The sequence below is a fragment of the Heterodontus francisci genome, chromosome 15, assembly GCF_036365525.1.
Source record: "Heterodontus francisci isolate sHetFra1 chromosome 15, sHetFra1.hap1, whole genome shotgun sequence".
Lineage (NCBI taxonomy): Eukaryota > Metazoa > Chordata > Chondrichthyes > Heterodontiformes > Heterodontidae > Heterodontus > Heterodontus francisci.
The window spans coordinates 48,514,691-48,535,499 of record NC_090385.1 but is presented as its reverse complement, the minus strand read 5'-3'; the positions used below and the strand labels follow the sequence as shown (position 1 = coordinate 48,535,499).

Genomic DNA, 20,809 nt, shown 5'->3' with positions numbered 1-20,809 from the left:
TCCCTTTTGTCATTTAATCTCTCCTGCCTTCCAACCTATCACAGACTTTCCCTTTTGTTCTTTCCCCCTCCCACCTTTCCGTGCCTCTGTACTTGCTTAAAACCTGTTAAATTTCTAACTTTTTCCAGTTCTGCTGAAAGGTCATCGACCCAAAACGTTAATTCAGTTTCTCTTTTCACAGATGCTGCTTGACCTGTTATTTCCAGCATTTTCTGTTTTCATTTCAGATTTCCAGCATCTGCTGCAGCATTTTGCTTTCGTCCCATTAAAGTAAATAGAATGTGTGGCGCACAGGGTGAGCGGGCAATAGAGTGTTTCATAAACTGTGTGCCAAAGTCAGGAATTTGGTGCAAGTGGGAATTCAATACAATGGGGGAAGGAGGTGCTGCTTTTTATTCTTTTTGTTTTACCTCCAATAGCTGGTGAGGTCCTTCTTTTGTCTTCAAGCTAGGAGATTGTAACTTGCTATTACTTTACTAAATTAGTAATGAGATAACTAATCAAATAAATAAATGAGGATGGACAGAAATGGCAGGGCAGGTGGTGTGCCATGGCTGCAACACATGGGAGTCTGTGGAATGCTATGCTCTCCCGGACAACCGTATCTGCAGTCAGTGTCTGCCACTCGAGCAACTTCGGCTCAGACTTGTTCAGCTGGAGTCTGAGCTGCAGACATTGTGGGGCAACAGGGATGGGGAGAGTTACCTGGACACTTTGTTCCAGGAGGCAGTCACACCCCTTAGGTTAAGTAGAACTTTAGAGTTAGTCAATAGTCAAGGTAAGGAGAGTGTAACTGTGAGTCAGGCAGGTCTGGGGATCCAGGATGTAGTGATGGAGGAGCCTTGGGCCTTGACTTTGACCAACAGATGCAAGGCACTTGCTACCTGTGTGGGTGAGAACAAGGACTGCAGGATGTCTGTGCAGACTGACCTTAGCATCTTGGTGGAGGAAGCCATTCAAGTGGGGGCAGTGAAAAGGAATGTGGTAGTGATAAGGGACAGTATAGTCAGGCGGATAGATATTGTTTTCCGCAGTCGCAATTGGGAATTCCAAAGGTTGTGTTGCCTGCTCAATACCAGGGTTAGAAACATCACCTTGCAGCTGGAGACAAACTTGGAGTGAGAGGGGGAGGATCCAATTGTTGTAGTCCATGTATGAACCAACGACACAGGTAAAACTAGGAATGATCTGCTGGGAGAGTTTGAGGAGTTAGGATCCAAATTAAAACGCAGAATGTCAAAGGTAATAATCTCTGCATTATTACCTGAGCCATGCGCCAACTGGCATAGGGTCAAGAGAATGAAATGCATGGTTCAAAGCACGGTTTGGGAAGAAGGGGTTTCAATTCATAGGGCACTGGCACCAGTACTGGGGCAAGAGGGAGCTGTTTCATTGGGATGGGCTCCACTTAAACTGGGCTGGGACCAGTGTTCTGGCGAATTGTATAACTAGGACTGTGAAAGGGGCTTTAAACAAAAAGGGAGCGGGGTCAGATGAAGGGAGTTTTAAATTATACTCCATTTGCCAGGTCTTTGCCCACTAACTTAACCTATCTTTCCCCCTTTGTAGCCCCCTTATGTCCTCTTCACAAGTTACTTTCCTACCTATCTTTGTGTCATCAGCAGTATCGCGATTTGGGTAAAGAAAAGCTGAGTGAGACAGGAAAGGGCAGAGAATTAGCAGTAATAGTGCATCATTCGAACATACATACAAACATACGAATTAAGAGCAGGAGTTGGCCACTCGGCCCTTTGAGCCTGCTCCACCATTCAATAAGCTCATCACTTAACTGATTACTCCATATTTCCACCTACCCCCGATAACCTTCCACCCCCTTGCTTATCAAGAATCTATCTACCACTGCCTTAAAAATATTCAAAGATTCTGCTTCCAACGCCTTTTGAGGAAGAGAATTCCAAAGACTCACGACCCTCTGAGAGAAAAATTTCTCCTCATCTCTGCTTTAAATGGGTGACCCCTTATTTTTAAACAGTGACCCCCAGTTCTAGATTCTCCCACAAGAGGAAACATCCTTTCCATATCCACCCTGTCTAGACCCCTCAGGATCTTATATGTTTCAATCAAGTCGCCTCTTACTTTTCTAAATTCCAGCGGATACAAGCCTTGCCTGTCCAATCTTCCCTCCTAAGACAGTCTGCCCATTCCAGGTATTAGTCTAGTAAACCTTCTCTGCACTGCCTCCAACGCATTTACATCCTTCCTTAAATAAGGAGACCAGTACTGTACATAGTACTCCAGATGTGGTCTCACCAATGCTCTGTATAGCTGAAGCATAACCTCCCTACTTTTGTATTCAATTCCCCTTGCGATAAATGATATTAGCTTTCCTAATTACGTGCTGTACCTGCATACTAACCTTTTGCGATTCTTGCACTAGGACACCCAGATCCCTCTGCATCTCAGAGTTCTGCATCTCTCACCATTTAGATAATATGCTTCTTTTTTATTCTTCCTGCCAAAGTGGACAATTTCACACTTTCCCACATTATACTCCATTTGCCAGGTCTTTGCCCACTCACTTAACCTATCTTTTCCCTTTGTAGCCCCCTTAGGTCCTCTTCACAAGTTACTTTCCTACCTATCTTTGTGTCGTCAGCAAATTTAGCAAGCATACCTTCGGTCTCTTCATCTCAAGTCATTTATACTTTTACGACCAACCGCTCAAGTCAAAGCCCCCAATCGAAATATACGATTTTGATTGTGGTGGGAGAAACACACTGTTGAATCAATCCCGTCCCTCAGCAGATCGCCTAACATATCATTTTAAACTTTCAAAATTAAAGAGCCAGCCAAATTGTACCATCTATTAATCCCGGAATGAGGCTAACCAAACCAGGTGTCTTTAGATCAACAAATTAACTGTTTAGAAAAACTAAATTCTTAAACACTACCAAGATATAAACAACATTTAAAATAGAAAAGTTAGAGTCCTTGCATATTTACGCTCCTGCCGAAGTGAAATCTTCCAAAGTGGAATAGTCCAAGGTTGCTTGAAGTCCTCACAGCCGTACAATGGGGGAAAAAAGTGTTCTTCAACAGTAGAATAGTCCGTAGTCTAGTTCAGCAGTTGACATTGATCCTCTTATTTTCCAGCGATGAATTTCAGTTACAGTTACAGTTCAGTAGTTTATGGAATTGGTTATTTTCGGTCTAATCTGGCTTGAAATCAGAATTCTGAGAGTATAATAAATAAGGTTTAAATAAACCGAGAGCTCTCATTCACTTCAGTATATGTTGGTCCAGTTGTCTGTCTGTTTCTCTGCAAAAGCCAGTATCAACTAGTTTCAAATGTCAATTGGCAACAATGTATTTCGTGTCCTTGTTCTCTGAATGGCTGTTGCCGACAACGAGAATGCATTCTTTGACCCAGTCTCTGGAGCTTATTGCCTTAAAGCAGTACTGCTCCTTTTCCAGCTTTAAAGGCACACCGCATTCTTCCCGGGAAAAAAAACTACAGGATCATAACAATATAAATTGTAAAAAGTTGAGGCTCCAGCACAGATCCCTGTGGCACACCACTCGTTACATCTTGCCAAACAGAAAATGACTCAATTAAAGTCTCTTTGTCTGAATCCACAAAGCATTTGTATAAAGGTAGATGGTCTACTGGCACTAATAGAGATAAATAGTTTAGATCTAATTGCCATTACAGAGACATGGTTACAAGGTGACCAAAGTTGGGAAATAAATATTCCAGAGCACACAACATTTCAAAAAGACAGACAGAATGGCAAAGGAGGAGGAGTAGCCCTGATAGTAAAGCATGACATAAGGACAGTATTGAGAAAGGATCTAGGCTTAAAAGAGCAGGAAGTAGAATCAGTATGGGTGGAGATTAGAAACAGCTGGTGGAGTAGTTCATAGGCCCTTTAACAGTAGTTATACTGCTGGACAGAGCAATAAGCAAGAAATAATTAGACTTTGTAGCAAAGGCAATGTAATAATTATAGGGACTTTACTTTTCATATAAACTGGATAAATCAAATTGCCAAAGGTAGTCTGGAAGTTGAGTTTGTAGAATGCTTTCATGACAGGTTCCTGGAACAATATGTGGAATCAACTGGGGAAAAAGCTATTTTAGATCTAGTATTGTGCAATGAGACAGGTTTATTAGTAATCTCACAGTAAAAGATCCTCTGGGGGGAAAAAAAAGATTATAACAATTAAATTCCGTATTAAATTTCAAAGTGACATACTCCAGTTCCAAACAAAAATCTTAAACCTAAACAAGCCAATTTTTTTTATTTGTTTCATGGGATGTGGACATTGCTGGCAAGGCCAGCATTTGTTGCCCATCCCCAATTGCCCTTGAGAAAGTGGTGGTGAGCTGCCTTCTTGAAGCACTGCAGTCCACCTGGCGCGGGTACACCCACAGTGCTGCTAGGTGTGGGGCTTGGACGAGACCTTGCAGGTGGTGGTGTTCCCACGCGTCTGCTGCCCTTGGTCCTTCTAGATATAAGAGGTTGTGGGTTTGGAAGGTGCTGTCGAAGGAGGCTTGGTGAGTTCCTGCAGTACATCTTGTATATGGTACACACTGCTGCCACTGTGCGTTGGTGGTGATGGGAGTGAATGTTGAAGGTGGTGGATGGGGTACCAATCAAGTGGGCTGCTTAGTCCTGGATGGTGTTGAGCTTCTTGAGTGTTGTTGGAGCTGCACTCATCCAGGCAAGTGGAGAGTATTCCATCACACTCCTGACTTGTGCCTTGTAGATGGTGGACAGGCTTTGGGGAGTCAGGAGGTGAATTACTTGCCACAGAGTTCGCAGCCTTTTCCCTGCTCTTGTAGCAACAGTATTTAGGTGGCTGCTCCAGTTCAGTTTCTGGTCAATGCTAACCCCCAGGATGTTGATAGTGGGGGATTCAGCGATGGTAATGCTGCTAAATGTCAAAAGGAGATGGTTGGTTGTTGGAGATTGTCAGTGCCTGGCACATGTGTGGCACAAATGTTACTTGCCACTTATCAGTCCAAGCCTGAATGTTGTTCAGGGTTGCAAATGGTACTGAACATCGTACAATCATCAGTGAACATCCCCACTTCTGACCTAATGAGAGAGAGAAGGTCATTGAAAAAGCAGCTGAAAATGGTTAGGCCTAGGAACTCCTGCAGTGATGTCGTAGGGCTGAGATGATTAGCCTTCGACAACCACAACCATCTTCCTTTGTGTTAGGTATGACTCCAACCAGTGGAGACATTTCCCCCTGATTCCCATTGACTTTAATTTGGCGAGGGCTCCTTGATGCCACTCTTGGTTAAATGCTGCCTCCATATCAAGGCCAATCACTCTCACCTCTTGAATTTAGTTCTTTTGTTCATGTTTGGATGTAATGAGGTCAGAAGCCGAGTGGCCCTGATGGAACCCAAACTGAGCATCAGTAAGCAGGTTGTTGCTGTTTAAGTGGCTTTTGATAGCACTGTCAATGACACCTTCCATCACTTTGCTGATGATTGAGAGTAGACTGATGATCGAAAGTAACCGTAATTGGCTGGATTAGATTTGTCCTGTTTTTTGAGTACAGGACATACCTGGGCAAGTTTCCACATAGTTGGGTAGATGCCGGTGTTGTACCTGTACTGGAACAGCTTGGCTAGGGGCCAAGTTCTGCAGCACATGTCACTTGTGGCATAGAACTTCAGTACTACAGCCAGGAATTGTCAGGACCCATAGCCTTTGCAGTATCCAGTGCCTTCAGCCGTTTCTTGATATCACATGAAGTGAACTGAATTGACTGAAAACTGGCATCTGTGATGCTGGAAACCTAGAAGGAGGCCAAGATCAATCACTTTGCTCTTCAGGCTGAAGATGGTCGCAAGTGCTTCATCCTTTTCTTTTGCACTGATGTGCTGGGCTCCTCCATCACTGAGGATGGGGATATTTGTGGAGCCACCTCCTCCAGTTTGTTGTTTAATCGTCCACCATCATTCACAACTTGATGCAGGACTGCAGCTTTGATTGGATCAGTTGGTTGTGGGATCACTTAGCTTTATCTATTTGGCATGCAAGTGGTCCTGTGCTATAGCTTCACCAGGTTGACATCACATTTTTAGGTATGCCTGGTGCTGCTCCAGGCATGCTCTCCTGCACTCTTTATTGAACCAGGGTTGATCCCTTGACAGCTCGGACAATAATGATGCTACCGAGCCACTGTTGGTGATGGACATTGAAGTCTCCCATCCAGAATACATTCTGTGCCCTTGCCACCCTCAGTGCTTCTGCCAAGTGGTGTTCAACATGGAGGAGTACTGATTCATCAGCTGAGGGAGGGTAATCAACAGCAGGTTTCCTTGCCCATGTTTCATCTGATGCCATGATACTTCACATAGTACAGAGTCAATGCTGTGGCAAGGCAACAAGGCAACTCCCTCCGGTCTGTTTACCACCACTGTATAACACCTCTGGTGAGTCTGTCCTGCCGGTGGGACAGGACAAACCCAGGAATGGTGATGGTGGTGTCTGGTACATGGGATATGAGATACGTTTCCGTGAGTATGACTATGTGGGGCTGTTGCTTGACTAGTCTGTGGGACAGCTCTCCCAATTTTGCTGCAAGCCCCCAGATGTTTGTAAGGAGGAGTTTGCAGGGTCAACAGGGCTGGCACAGGTAAGAAAGGAGAGCTGGCTAACGTTGATTGTGTAAATAGACAAAAAGGTATGGCGGTAAATAGTGGGAAACATTTAAAGAAACAATTCAAAATGTTCAACAAAAAATGCATTCCATTGAAAAACAAAATCTTAGCAAGAAAGATCCATCCATAGCTTACTATGGCAGTTAAGGATAGTATTAGATTAAAGGAAGAGGCTTGTAATGTTACAAAGAATAATATTAAGCCTGAGGATTGGGAGTGTTTTAGAAACCAGCAAAGAGGAACCAAAAAGTTGATAAAACAGAAAAAAATAGAATGAGAGTAACCTAGCCAGGAATATAAAAACAGGCTTTTATCATTTAATAAAAAGGAGTGTAGCTAAAGTAAACGTTGGCCCCTTAGAGGCAGAGACAGGAGAAATTATCATGGGGAATGAGGAAATGCCAGACATTGAACAAATATTTTATATCTTCACAGTAGAAGATACAAATTGCATTCCAGAAATAGAGGGTAACCAAGGGGGCCAATAAGAGTGGGACTAAAATCTGACAAATCCCCAGGACCTGATGGCTTACATCCAGGGGTTCTAAAAGAGGTAGCTGTAGAGATAGTGAATGTGCTGGTTATGACTTTCCAAAATTCTCTAGATTCTAGAATGGTCCCAGCGGATTGGAAGTTAGCAAATGTAACTCCACTATTTAAGGAAGGAGAGAAAATGGGCGACTACAGGCTAATTAGCCAGACATCAGTTATTAGGAAAATGCTGGAATCTATTATTAAGGAAGCCTCAACAAAGCACTTAGAAATCATAGTATGATCAGACAAAGTCAACATGGTTTTATGAAAGGGAAATGGAGGTTTTTGAGGATGTAATTAGGAGGGTTTGGCAGGAAAAAAGACAGAGGCGCAAGGGGAGAGCCAACTGTGCAACAGCCCCAACAAACAAATTTCTCTGCAGCACCTGTGGAAGAGCCTGTTACTCCAGAATTGGCCTTTATAGCCACTCCAGGCGCTGCTTCACAAACCACTGACCACCTCCAGGCGCGTATCCATTGTCTCTCGAGATAAGGAGGCCCAAAAGAAAAGAAAGAAAAAAGAAGAATTAGGAGGGTAGATAAAGGGGAGCCCGTGGATGTCCAAAAGACATTCAATAATTTGCCACACAAAATGTTAATACGTAAGATAAGGGCTCATGACGTTGGTGGAAATATATTAGCATAGGTGGAGGATTGGTTAACAGACAGAAAGCAGAGAGTCAGGACAAATGGAGCATTTTCAAGTTGGCAGACTGTAACTAGGGGAGTGCTGGGCCCTCTGTGATTTATTGCTCTAGCCATAGTCCCAAAGGAATATTGGCATCTCTCACCATTAGAGAGAGACAGTTGGTGATGTATAGTATGAGGGTCACCACTCCTCAAGCATGGGGTAAGGCAAGGAGGCAGGCCTCCATGAACTGCCACAGCTAGTATGGGGATTGAACCCATACTGTTGGCATCTTTCTATATCATACTCTAGCCATCTAGCCAACTGAGCTACAATCTATATTAATGACTTTAATGAAGAGCCAGAGTAATGTATCCAAGTTTGCTGACGTTTCAAAGCTCAGTGGGAATGTAAGCTGTTATGGTACAAAGAGGCTGCAAAGAGATACAGACAGATTAAGTGAGTGGGCAACAAGGTGGCAAATAGAGTATAATGTGTTGAAGTGTGAGGTTATTCACTTTGGTAATAAGATTAGAATAGCAGAGTATTTTTTTTAAAAGGGGTGATACTTTTAAATGTTGATGTTCATAGACACTTGGGTGTACTCGTACAAGGAACACAAAAAGTTGGCATCTAAGTACAGCAAGCAATTAAGAAGGCAAATAGCATGTTGGTCTATATTGCAAGGGGATTGGAATAGCAGAATAAGGAAGTCTTGCTACATTTGTATAGGGCTTTGGTGAGACATGACCTGGAGTACCGTCCGCAGTTTTGCTCTCTATATCTAAGGAGGGATATATACTTACCTTGGAAGCAGTACAGTGAAGGCTCACTCAATTGGTTCCTAGGATGAGGGTTGTCCTATGATGAGAGGCTGATATTCTCGGGACTTTAGAAGAATGAGAGGTGATCTCTTTGAAGCATACAAGATTCTGAAGGGGCTTGACTGGGTAAACACTGAGAGGTTGTTTCCCCCAGCTGGGGAATCTAGAACATGGGGGCACAGCTTCAGGATAAGGGATCAATCATTTAGCACTGAGATGAGGAGAAGTTTCTTCACTCAGAGGGTTGTGTATCTTTGGAATTGTCTACCGCAGAGGATGGATGCTGTATTGTTGAGTGCATTCAAGACTGAGATCAATAGATTTTTGATCACTCAGGGAATCAAGGGATATGGGGAGCGGGCAGAAAAGTGAAGTTGAGATAGAAGATCAGCCATGATCGTATTGAATGGCGGATTAATGTCAAGGGGCAGAATGGTCTACTCCTGTCCTATTTCTTATGTTCTTATTCTCAGACAACTCATGCAACTCTGCTGAACCCTAGAAGGTATCAAGAGCAGTCCTAAGTTTGTAACACTTCCCCATTCTCTCTCTGTTAATGCTGTCATTCTCTTTCATTCCCTTACCCCAAAGCACTAATTCCAGCATCTCCCCTCTTTCTCCCTCACCCCCAGCACCACTCTCAGCTTATCTCTCCCTTTAATTTCCACTTTCTTTTCTCATCATTGCTATCTATTTCTCCAGTCAGTATCTTTTTTTTGAATCATTCCTCATTACTTTACACTCAAGAAAAGTTACTTAATGATACATATAAGCCATAAATGAGCAATTCATGGATTCTGTAAAAAACACACAATTGCACTCATGCATACCGTATTAGTTACTGTCATCTCACTTACTTATAGTAGTTTTCCCAGAGGTTGCGATATCTTCCCTGGCCAGACATATCAAACACCATGAAGGACAATCTGAAATTTAACAAAGCAACCAATTGAAAAAATAAATTAGAGCTAAGAAAGAATTTATGATTACTGCAATTTAGTGAATGCTTGTTTTACTCTTCCCCATCCTAGCTATGTCAGAACAAGCTGTGAGCAGAAAGCAAGTACAAGTAGAGAAAAAAACAGAAAAATTAGGTTTGTGATCCAGTGGGTTTTGCGCATTGTCCTTTCATCTTTTGGACTTGGGCCTGAATTCAGTCCACATTAATACCTCTGCCTGCCAGCGGTAATGATGCTAACTAAAATAGATTTGGGAAGTCTCAAATCAATTATTAGTTATGTGCTGCCCACCGTGGAAAAGGTCCCAAATTTGAACATTTCACTTTAGAGGCCACATGGCACTGTAAAGAAAGGAGGTGGGGGGAGAGAGGGAAAGATTTATATATATATATATCCATCTATTATACCTGGAGGTAAAGAATTTCTCCACACTGAATCCAATTGTTGGTAATATGTCATCGGCTTGTGCCTGAAGAACAAGGAAGAAAGTTAAGATCAACTTAAAACAATCAGTATATGGAGATTTTGTTTAACTATCCATCCTTTTTCACTTAAGACATCATGAAGCCATTTTTATAGACAAAGAAATTACAATATGACAATTCGTAGTCTACCGAAAAGTAAAACCACAGGCACCCAGTTTCATTTCTCAGTCTGTGCAAACATAACTCCTCCTAGCCAGCACTCTGGATGTGTTTTTGGGATAAGGAGAAGGAAAGTCAGTTCAGTTTCCCATGCCTGACCACTTTCCATTGACTCCTGCTGTGTCCACCTCTCCCATAACCTCCAGTTTGAATTCCTCCAGTTTTCTGCCCCTCCAAAGGAAACTAAAAAAGGCATAACTGAAGTCACTAATGACATTTTTGGACTGCAGTGCATTATCGCTCCTCATCCTCCTCGACCTGCAGCTTTTGACATACTAACCTCCTTCAACGCTTCTCAGTCCAGCTCCACGCGACTTTGCTTGGTTTCACACTTACCTATGAAACAAAGCAAGAGCATCTCCAGCAATGCCTTCTCTTCTGTACTGCACCAATCATCTCCAGAGAGCCCCAATGATCCACTCTTGGACCCCTCAGCTTCTCCATCTACATAAGAACATAAGAAATAGGAGCAGGGCTAGATCATACAACCCCTCAAGCCTGCTGTGCCATTTAATAAGATCACGGCTGATCATTGACCTCTACTCCACTTTCCCGCCCGATCCCCATTATCCCTTGATTCCCTTAGAGTCCAAAGAAAATCGATCAATCTCAGACTTGAATATACTCGATGACTGAGCATCCACAGCTTTCTAGGGTAGAGAATTCCAAAGATTCATAGGCCTGAGTGAAGAAATTTCTGCTCATCTCAGTTTGAAATTGTACACCTCTTATCCTGAAACTATGCTAGTTCTAGATCTGCCAGCCAAGACAAACAGCTTTTCAGCATCTACCCGCTCAGAATCTTATATGTTTCAGTGAGATCACCTCTCATTCTTCTAAACTCAAGACAGTATCGGCCCATTCTACTCAATCTCTTCTCAAAAGACAGCCCTCTCATCCCAGGCGTCAAGCTAGTGAACCTTCATTGCACATCCTCTAAAGCAAGTATATCCTTCTTCAGGTACAGAGATCAAAACTGTACACAATACTCCAGGTGTGGTTTCACCAAAGCCTTGTACAATTGCATCAAAACTTCCTTGTTCTTGCACTCCAACTCCCTTGCAATAAAGGCTACCTTACCATTTGCCTTCCTAATTACTTGCTGTACTTGCATATTTCATATACAAGGAAACCCAAACCCTCTGAACACCAACCTTTAATGGTTTCTCAACATTTAAAAAATTGTTATTCTATTCTTCCTACCAGAGTGAATAACCTCATATTCCTCACATTATACTAAATCCACCACTTTCTTGCCCACTCACTTAACCTATCTATATCCCTTTGTAGACTCTTTGGGCTGAATTTTGCTGCAAGCGACAAGAGCCCCATTTGCAGGACCCAACCCTGTGCCGCCTCCCCATTCTTCTTTTTTATTCATTCATGGGATGTGGGCGTCGCTGGCCAGGCCAGCATTTATTGCCAACCCTAATTGCCCTTGAGAAGGTGGTGATGAGCTGCCTTCTTGAACCGCTGCAGTCCATGTGGGGTAGGTACACCCACAGTGCTGTTAGGAAGGGAGTTCCAGAATTTTGACCCAGCGACAGTGAAGGAACGGTGATCTAGTTCCAAGTCAGGATGGTGTGTGACTTGGAGGGGAACTTGCAGGTGGTGGTGTTCCCATGCATTTGCTGCCCTTGTCCTTCTCGTTGGTAGAGGTTGCGGGTTTGGAAGGTGCTGTCTAAGGAGCCTTGGTGCATTGCTGCAGTGCATCTTGTAGATGGTACACACTGCTTCCACTGTGCGTTGGTGGTGGAGGGAGTGAATGTTTGTAGATGGGGTGCCAATCAAGCGGGCTGCTTTGTCCTGGATGGTGTCAAGCTTCTTGAGCATTGTTGGAGCTGCAGCCATCCAGGCAAGTGGAGAGTGTTCCATCACACTCCTGACTTGTGCCTTGTAGATGGTGGACAGGCTTTGGGGAGTCAGGAGGTGAGTTACTCACCTCAGGATTCCTAGCCTCTGACCTGCTCTTGTAGCCACGGTATTTATATGGCTACTCCAGTTCAGTTTTTGGTCAATGGTAGCCCCTAGGATGTTGATAGTGGGGGTTTCAGCGATGGTAATGCCGTTGAATGTCAAGGGGAGATGGTTAGATTCTCTCTTGTTGGAGATGGTCATTGCCTGGCACTTGTGTGGCGTGAATGTTACTTGCCACTTATCAGCCCAAGCCTGGATATTATCCAGGTCTTGCTGCATTTCTACATGGACTGCTTCAGTATCTGAGGAGTCACGAATGGTGCTGAACATTGTGCAATCATCAGCGAACATCCCCACTTCTGACCTTATGATTGAAGGAAGGTCATTGATGAAGCAGCTGAAGCCGAGGACACTACCCTGAGGTACTCCTGCAGTGATGTCCTGGAGCTCAGATGATTGACCTCCAACAACCACAACCATCTTCCTTTGCGCTAGGTATGACTCCAGCCAGCGGAGGGTTTTCCCCCTGATTCCCATTGACTTCAGTTTTGTTAGGGTTCCTTGATGCCACACTCGGTCAAATGCTGCCTTGATGTCAAGGGCAGTCACTCTCACCTCACCTCTTTAGTTCAGCTCTTTTGTCCATGTTTGAACCAAGGCTGTAACGAGGTCAGGAGCTAAGTGGCTCTGGCAGAACCCAAACTGAGTGTCACTGAGCAGGTTATTGCTAAGCAAGTGCCACTTGATGGCACTGTTCATGACACCTTCCATCACTTTACTGATGATTGAGAGCAGGCTGATGGGGAGGTAGTTGGCCGGGTTGGACTTGTCCTACTTTTTGTGTACAGGACATAACTGGGCAATTTCCCTCATTGCAGGGTAGATGCCAGTGTTGTAGCTGTACTGGAACAGCTTGGCTAAGGGCGGGGCATGTTCTGGAGCACAGATCTTCAGTACTATTGCCGGAATATTGTCAGGGCCCATAGCTTTTGCAGTATCCAGTGCCTTCAGTCATTTCTTGATATCACGCGGAGTGAATTGAATTGGCTGAAGTCTGGCATCTGTGATGCTGGGGACTTCAGGAGGAGGCCGAGATGGATCATCAACTCGGCACTTCTGGCTGAAGATTGTTGCAAATGCTTCAGCATTATCTTTCGCACTGATGTGCTGGGCTCCCCCATCATATTCGCCTTCCAATTAAGGACAGCGAGCAGGCTGTGGAGGCAGAACAGCCAATCAGAGCACCCAAAGCAAAAGCGGACTGACAGCCCCACTATGAACTGTGTACTTCAGATTGGAATGCAGTAGGAGAGGGCAGCACTAGATGGAGCCATGATAAGATGATGTGACTGGCAGTCAATCCCTCCCGCCCAGTACTATCTGGTAGATCTGTCTGCAGGCAAGGCGTATCCGTTTTTAAAAATTCTTTCATGGGATGTGGGCGTTGCTGGCAAGGCCAGCATTTATTGCCCATCCCTAACTGCCCTTGAGAAGGTGGTGGTGAGCTGTCTTCTTGAACTGCTGCAGTCCATATGGTGCGTGTGCACCCACAGTGCTGTTAGGGAGGGAATTCCAGGATTTTAATCCAGCGACAGTGAAGGAAGGCGATATATTTCCAAGTCAGGATGGTGTATGACTTGGACAAGAACTTGCAGGTGGTGGTATTCCCATGCGTCTGCTGTCCTTGTTCTTCTATGTGGAAGTGGTCACAAGTTTGGAAGGTGCTGTTGAAGGAAGCATGGTGAGTTCCTGTAGTGCACCTTGTCGATGGTATACACTGCTGCCACTGTGCGCGGTGGTGGAGGGAGTGAATGTTGAAGGTGATGGATGGGGTACCAATCAAGCAGGCTGGTTTGTCCTGGATGCTGTTGAGCTTTCCGAGTGTTGTTGCAGCCACACACATCCAGGCAAGTGGAAAGGCCTGAGGGTTGCCAGTTTTATCCTTCAAAGTTAAAATTTCATATTGATCTCTTGACGATCTGACCACCCGTGTTGCTCTCGCCTCCTGTAAGTAGGCCATCTGCAGACAAAGCAGGGGCCCGTGTGCCTTTGGCAAAATTGCAGTCCGTTTGAGAAATGCCTGCTAATTACATCAATAATTGCCATAACTATCTGCCTGCTGCTGCCAGGCGCGTTGCCATTACCGTTGCACTCCCGCCGCCAGGAAATGAGTGGGCATGTGGGAACGCATCAGGCAGCCGGCTTTTTCCCCCTAAATTACCTGGTCCCATTTCACCTCCAAAATCAACTCCACGTGTCTGGGAAAATTCGGCCCTTTGTGTCCTCCTCACAACTTACTTTCCCCAACATTATGGTCGTAATACATGGGATCAGCCAATGACATCCAGCTGTACCTCCTAAATGCCTCTCAAACCTCTCCACTATCTCTGACCTATCAGGTGGCTTGTCTGGCATCCAGTCTTCCTCCAGCTGAACATTACAAAGACCGAAGCCACATGTTCAGCCCATGCTACAAATGCTGTTCGCTTGCCAGTGGCTCCATTTTTTTTTCTGGCCACCATTTCAGGATGAACCAGAGGAACGGGAGATAGGCCATTCTGTCTTTTGAGACTGTTCCAACATGGTTGATCTGTACCTCAACTCCATTATCGTGCTTTTGCCCATATCCCTTCCCAAACAAAAATCTATTGATCTGAGTATTGATCTCAGGTTTAGCTTTTGATCATGTATCATATCCATCATAAAGTCCAACAACTTCCATCCCCATAGCATCAACTGCCTCATTCCACAGCTCAGCCCATCTGCTGCTGAAGCCTGATTTCATGTTTTTATAACCTCCAGAACTGATTACTCCACTGCTCTCTGGCCACCCTCCCACCCACCATAAATGTCAGCTCATCTAAGACTCTGCTACCCGTGTCCTATCGCAAACCAAGACATAACCAATCAACCTAATCTCACTGACCCATGTTGGATCTTGATTCCTCAATGCCTCAAATCTAAATTTCTTATTTGTGTATTTAAAGCCTTCCATAACATCACCCCTCCTTTGCTCTGTAACGTCGTCCAGCCTATGAACACCCTCACACACTCCATTCCTCTGACTTATGCACCACCCCCTTCATCCCACCATTGACCATCATGCCTTCAATTACCTGAATCTCTCATTTGCCTGAAAACACCATTAACTGAATTGACCCTCTTTGAATAAAGAGGAGAGCAGCCTCCTTAATTGGATCCCATGATCGTTGTAAGAAACACAGGAACGGGAGATAGGCCATTCTGTCTTTTGAGCCTGTTCCAACATGGTTGATCTGTACCTCAACTCCATTATCGTGCTTTTGCCCATATCCCTTCCCAAACAAAAATCTATTGATCTGAGTCTTAAAAATTACAATTGACCCAGCAGCAACAATTTTTTGGGGGTGCGTCAGGGAAGGGAATTCCAGGTTTTTGCTATCTTTTGTGCAAAAAGGAGAATGCAAGCCAAGTTTATAAAACCTGTCTTCATAATTTAACCCTTTAAGTTAAATTCTGGTATCATTCTGATGAATCTGTCTTTCCCTTCACCACCACCACCCACCACCCGCCCCCCACCCATCCCCTTCCAAGGCCATTGTATCTTTCCTGAGGTGTGGTGCCCAAAACTGAATGCAGTACCCCAGATGAAGCCTGTAAAAGGTTCAATACAACTGGAGCAGCTTTTGTAGTCCTTCAGTTAAAGGCTAACATTCAATTAGCCTTTTGGATTGTTTCTGTACCTGTGCACAAGCTTTAATTGATTTGTGTACATGGAGACACAAATCCCTTTCCTCCTCCACAGTTCCTTATCTCTTGCCATTACTCTTGGAAAAAAACATATTTGGATGTTAAACATATTTTGTCTCGTCAAAGGGTTACACATAATCTGAAAGAGCCTTCCATTTTGTGGAATTTTAATACTAAGACAGTTAAAATAAAAACATATTTAAAATCATTTAAAAATAATACAAGTCAGGATTGTTTTTAATTGTTCATGATATATTGGCGTTGCTGCAAGGTCAGCAATTATTTCCTATCCTTAATTGCCTTCAAGGAGATGACAGTGAACTGCAAATATCTCCACCCAAAGTGCTATTAGCTAGGGAGTTCCAGGATTTTGACCCAGTGATGATAAAGGAACAGTGATATCTTTCCAAGTCAGGTTGGCGCATGACTTGGAGGCTAACTTGCAAGTGGTGGTGTGCCCATGCACCTGTTGCCTTGCTCTTATAGGTGCTAGAGATTTGGAAGGTATTGTCAAAGAAACCCTGTTGCAGTCCATCTTACAGATGGTAGAAATTGTAGACATGGTGAGCCAGTGGTGGAGGGAATGAAAGTTTAAGCTGGTGTCTATCAAACTGCTTTGCCCTGGATGGTGTCAAGCTTCTTGAGTGTTGTTGGAGCTGCACTTATCCAGGCAACTGGACAGTTTTCCATCACATACCTGATTTGCGCCTTGTAGATGGTGGACAGGCTTTTGGGAAACAGGAGGTGAGTTACCTGTTGTAGAATACTGGGCCTCTGACCTGCTGTTGTAGCCACAGTATTTATGTGGCTCGTCCCATTTGGTTTCTGGTTAATGGTAACCCAAGGATGTGGTGATGTGAGATTCAGCAATGGTAATCCCGTTGAAAGTCAAGGGGAGGTGGTTAGATGCTCTCTTGTTGGAGATGGTCATTACTTGTCACTTGTGAGGTGCAAATGTTACTTGCCACTTATAGCCCAAGCCTGAATGTTGTCCAAGTCTTGCTGCATGTGGGCACGGACTGCTTCAGTATCTGAAGTGTTATAAATGCACAGTGCTCAGTACCAATCATCAGCAAATATCTCCACTTCTGACCTTACGGTGGAGGAAAGGTCATTGATGAAGCAGCTGAAGATGGTTGGGCCTAAGACACTACCCTGAGGAAGTCCTGCCCCTGCAGCAATGGCCTAGAGCTGAGGTGACTGGCCACCAGCAACAACCACAACCATCTTCTTTTGTGTTTGGTGAGACTCCAGCCAGTGTAGAGATTTCCCCAATTCCCATTGACTTCAATTTTACTGGGCTTCTTGATGCCACACTTTGGTCAAATGCTCCCTGATGTCAAGGGCAATCACAATCACCTCACCTCTGGAATTCAGCTCTTTTGTCCATTTTTGGACCAAGGCTATTATGAGGTCTGGTGGCGAGTGGTCCTGGCAGAACCCAAACTAAGCAGCAGTGAGCAGGTGCCATTTGAGATCACTCTCGATGACAACCATTAGCACATTGATGAAAGGTGAGAGTAAACTGATATGGTGGTAATTGGCCGGATTGGATTTGTCCTGCTTTTTGTGAACAGGACATATCGGGACAATTTTCCACTTTGTCAGGTAAATGCCGGTGATGTAGCTGTACTGGAACAGCTTGGCTAGAGACACAGCTAGTTCATGGAACACGGGTCTTAAGCACTATAGCAGGGATGTTGTCAGGCCCATAGCCTTTGCTGTATTCAGTACCCTCAGCCATTTCTTGGTGTCATGTGGAATGAATATAATTGACTGAAGTCTGGCATGGTGGGGACCTCAGGAGGAGACCAAGATGGATCATCCACTTTGCACTTCTGGCAAAAGATGGTTGCAAATACTTCAGCCTTGTTTGCACTCACATGCTGGCCTCCGCCATCACTCAGGATGGGTACCTACATGTCCTCTTCCCGTTAGTTGTTTAATTGTCCACCACCATTCATGACTGGATGTGGCAAGATTGCAAAGCATTGATCTGATCCATTGGTTGTGGAATCAGTTGGCTTTGTATGTACCCTGCTGCTTCCACTGTTTAGCATGCATAAGTCCTGTGTTGTAGCTTCACTAGGTTGGAACCTCATTTTTAGGTACTCTTGGCATGCTCTCCTACATCCATCATTGAATCGTTGGTCCCCTAGCTGATGGTAATGGTAGAGTGAAAGATATGCCAGACCATGAGGTTACAGATTGTTTTGGAATGTATTTCTACTGCTGATGATGGCCCGCAGCACCTCATGAATGCCCAGTTTTGAGCTGCTAGATCTGTTCTCAATCTACCCCATTTAACACAGATTTTTTTTTGATTAGGTAGTCGTTTACTTATATATTTCACCCAAGATTATACAGTCCAATTGATCACTATGTTTTATTCCCATTATTATTAAAGGTAAATTAAATGTGTATAGTGTGTTAAATTGTGATTACTAAAGGCATATAAAGGTCTCCAGCAGTATTGTTCACAGTAAATCAGAGACTACATTGTTTCCTAAAGGAAAGCATACCATGTAGTATATAATCATTATTCTGTAAAGGTACAAAATTAACAGTTACTTGGACAAATGTGGATTAATTAAGGAATGCCAGCACCCCCAGATCTATTAAAGGAAAATCATGTGTGGCTAACTTCATTGAGTTTTTGATTGGATAACAGAGAGGGTTGATGAAAGTAATGTGGTTGATGGTGTGTGTGGGGGGTTCTGAAAGGTGTTTGATAAAGTACCACATAACAGATGTCACAAAAGTTGAAACTAATGGAATAAAAGGGACAGTGGAGGCATGGATATGAAATTGGCTGAGTGTCAGGAAACAGACAGTCGTGATGAACGGTTGTTTTTAAGACTGGAGGAAGGTATATAGTGGTGTTCCCCAGGGGTCAGTACTCGGACAGAGTCAGCATGGATTTACGAAAGGGAAATCATGCTTGACAAATCTACAAGAATTCTTCGAGGATGTATTTAGTAGAGTTGATGAGGGGGGACCAGTGGATGTGGTTTATTTGGACTTTCAGAAGACTTTTCACAAAGTCCCACAGAAGAGATTAGCGTATAAAATTAAAGCACATGGGATTGGGGGTAATGTATTTCGATGGATAGAAAATTGGTTGGCAGACAGGAAACAAAGAGAAGGGATAAATGGGTCTTTTTCCGAATGGCAGGCAGTGACTAGTGGGGTACCACAGGGATCGGTGCTAGGACCCCAGCTATTCACAATATGTATTCATGATTTAGATGAGGGAACTAAATATAATATCTCCAAATTTGCAGATGACACAAAACTGGGTGGGAGGGTGAGTTGTGAGAAGGATGCAGAGAGGCTTCAGGGTAATTTGGACAAGTTGAGTGAGTGGGCTAATGCATGGCAGATGCAGTATAATGTGGATAAATGTGAGGTTATCCACTTTGGTAGCAAAACAGGAAGGCAGATTATTATCTGAACGGCTACAAACAGAGAGGGGAATATGCAGCAAGACCTGGGTGTTCTTGTACACCAGTCGCTGAAGGTAAGCATGCAGGTCCAACAGGCGGTAAAAAAGGCAAATGGTATGTTGGCCTTCATAGCGAAAGGATTCGAGTACAGGAGCAGGGATGTCTTGCTCCAATTATACAGGGCCTTGGTGAGGCCACACCTGGAATACTGTGTGCAGTTTTGGTCTCCTTATCTGAGGAAGGATGTTCTTGTTATAGAGGGAGTGCAGCGAAGATTTACCAGACTAATTCCTGGGATGGCGGGACTGACGTATGAGGAGAGATTGAGTCGGTTAGAATTATATTCGCTGCAGTTCAGAAGAGTGAGGGGGGATCTCATAGAAACCTATAAAATTCTAACAGGACTTGACAGGGTAGATGCAGGAAGGCTATTCCCAATGGTGGGGGAGTCCAGAACCATAGTCTAAGGATGCAGGGTAAACCTTTCAGGACTGAGATGAGGAGAAATTTCTTCACCCAGAGAGCCTGTGGAATTCGCTACCACAGAAAGCAGTTGAGGCCAAAACATTGTATGTTTTCAAGAAGGAGTTAGATATAGCTCTTGGGTCTAAAAGGATCAAAGGGTATGGGGAGAAAGCGGGAACAGGTTACTGAGTTGGATGGTCAGCCATGATCATAATGAATGGTGGAGCAGGCTCGAAGGGTCGAATGGCCTACAACTGCTCCTATTTTCTATGTTTCTATGGACCACTGCTTTTCTTGACATATATATTAATGACTTGGACTTAGGTGTACAGGGCACAGTTTAAAAATTTGCAGATGACACAAAACTTGGAAATATTGTAAACTGTGAGAAAGATAGTGATAGACTTCAAGAGGACATTGATATGGGTAGATATGTGGCAGATGAAAATTAATGCAGAGAAGTGTGAAGTGATACATTATTTTAAGAATGCGGAGAGGCAATATAATCTAAAGGGTACAATTCTAAAATGGACAGAGAGACCTGGGGTTAAATGTTCACAAATCGTTGAAGGTAGTAGGGCAGGTCGAGAAAGCATTTAAAAGGTACACAGGATCCTGGGATTTAGAAATAGAAGCTTAGAATAAAAAAACAAGGAAGTTATGAAGAACCTTTATAAAACAACGGTTCGGCCTCAACTGGAGTATTGTGTCCAATTATGAGCACCACAATTTAGGAAGAATGTAACAGCTTTAGAGGGGGTGCAGAAAAGATCGACGAGAATAGTTCTAGGGATGAGAGACTTCAGTTAGGTGAACAGACTGGAGACACTGGGGTTGTTCTTACATAGCAGAAGGCTGAGAGGAGATGTTCAAAATCATGAAGGGTCAAGTCAGAGTCAATAGAGAGAAATTGTTCCCACTGGCAGAAGGGTAAAGAACTCAAAGACATAGATTTAAGGTGACTGGCAAAAGAAACAAAGGACAAATGAGGAAAAATTTCTAGGCAGCAAGTAGTTAC

The 20,809-nt window shown here is 43.9% G+C and overlaps 1 protein-coding gene across 1 annotated transcript in view; it reads right to left on the bottom strand.

Annotated features, from left to right (window-relative positions):
• Positions 1 to 20,809, bottom strand: part of LOC137377414 (ADP-ribosylation factor-like protein 6) — a 41,500-nt gene that overhangs the window by 5,965 nt on the left and 14,726 nt on the right. Inside the window, exons 2-3 of the mRNA XM_068046994.1 lie at positions 9,998 to 10,059; positions 9,489 to 9,557 (exon numbers count right to left, since the gene is read on the bottom strand). Of these exons, the coding sequence (XP_067903095.1) occupies positions 9,489 to 9,557; positions 9,998 to 10,059 (131 nt within the window). The remainder of the gene's footprint in view (positions 1 to 9,488; positions 9,558 to 9,997; positions 10,060 to 20,809) is intronic.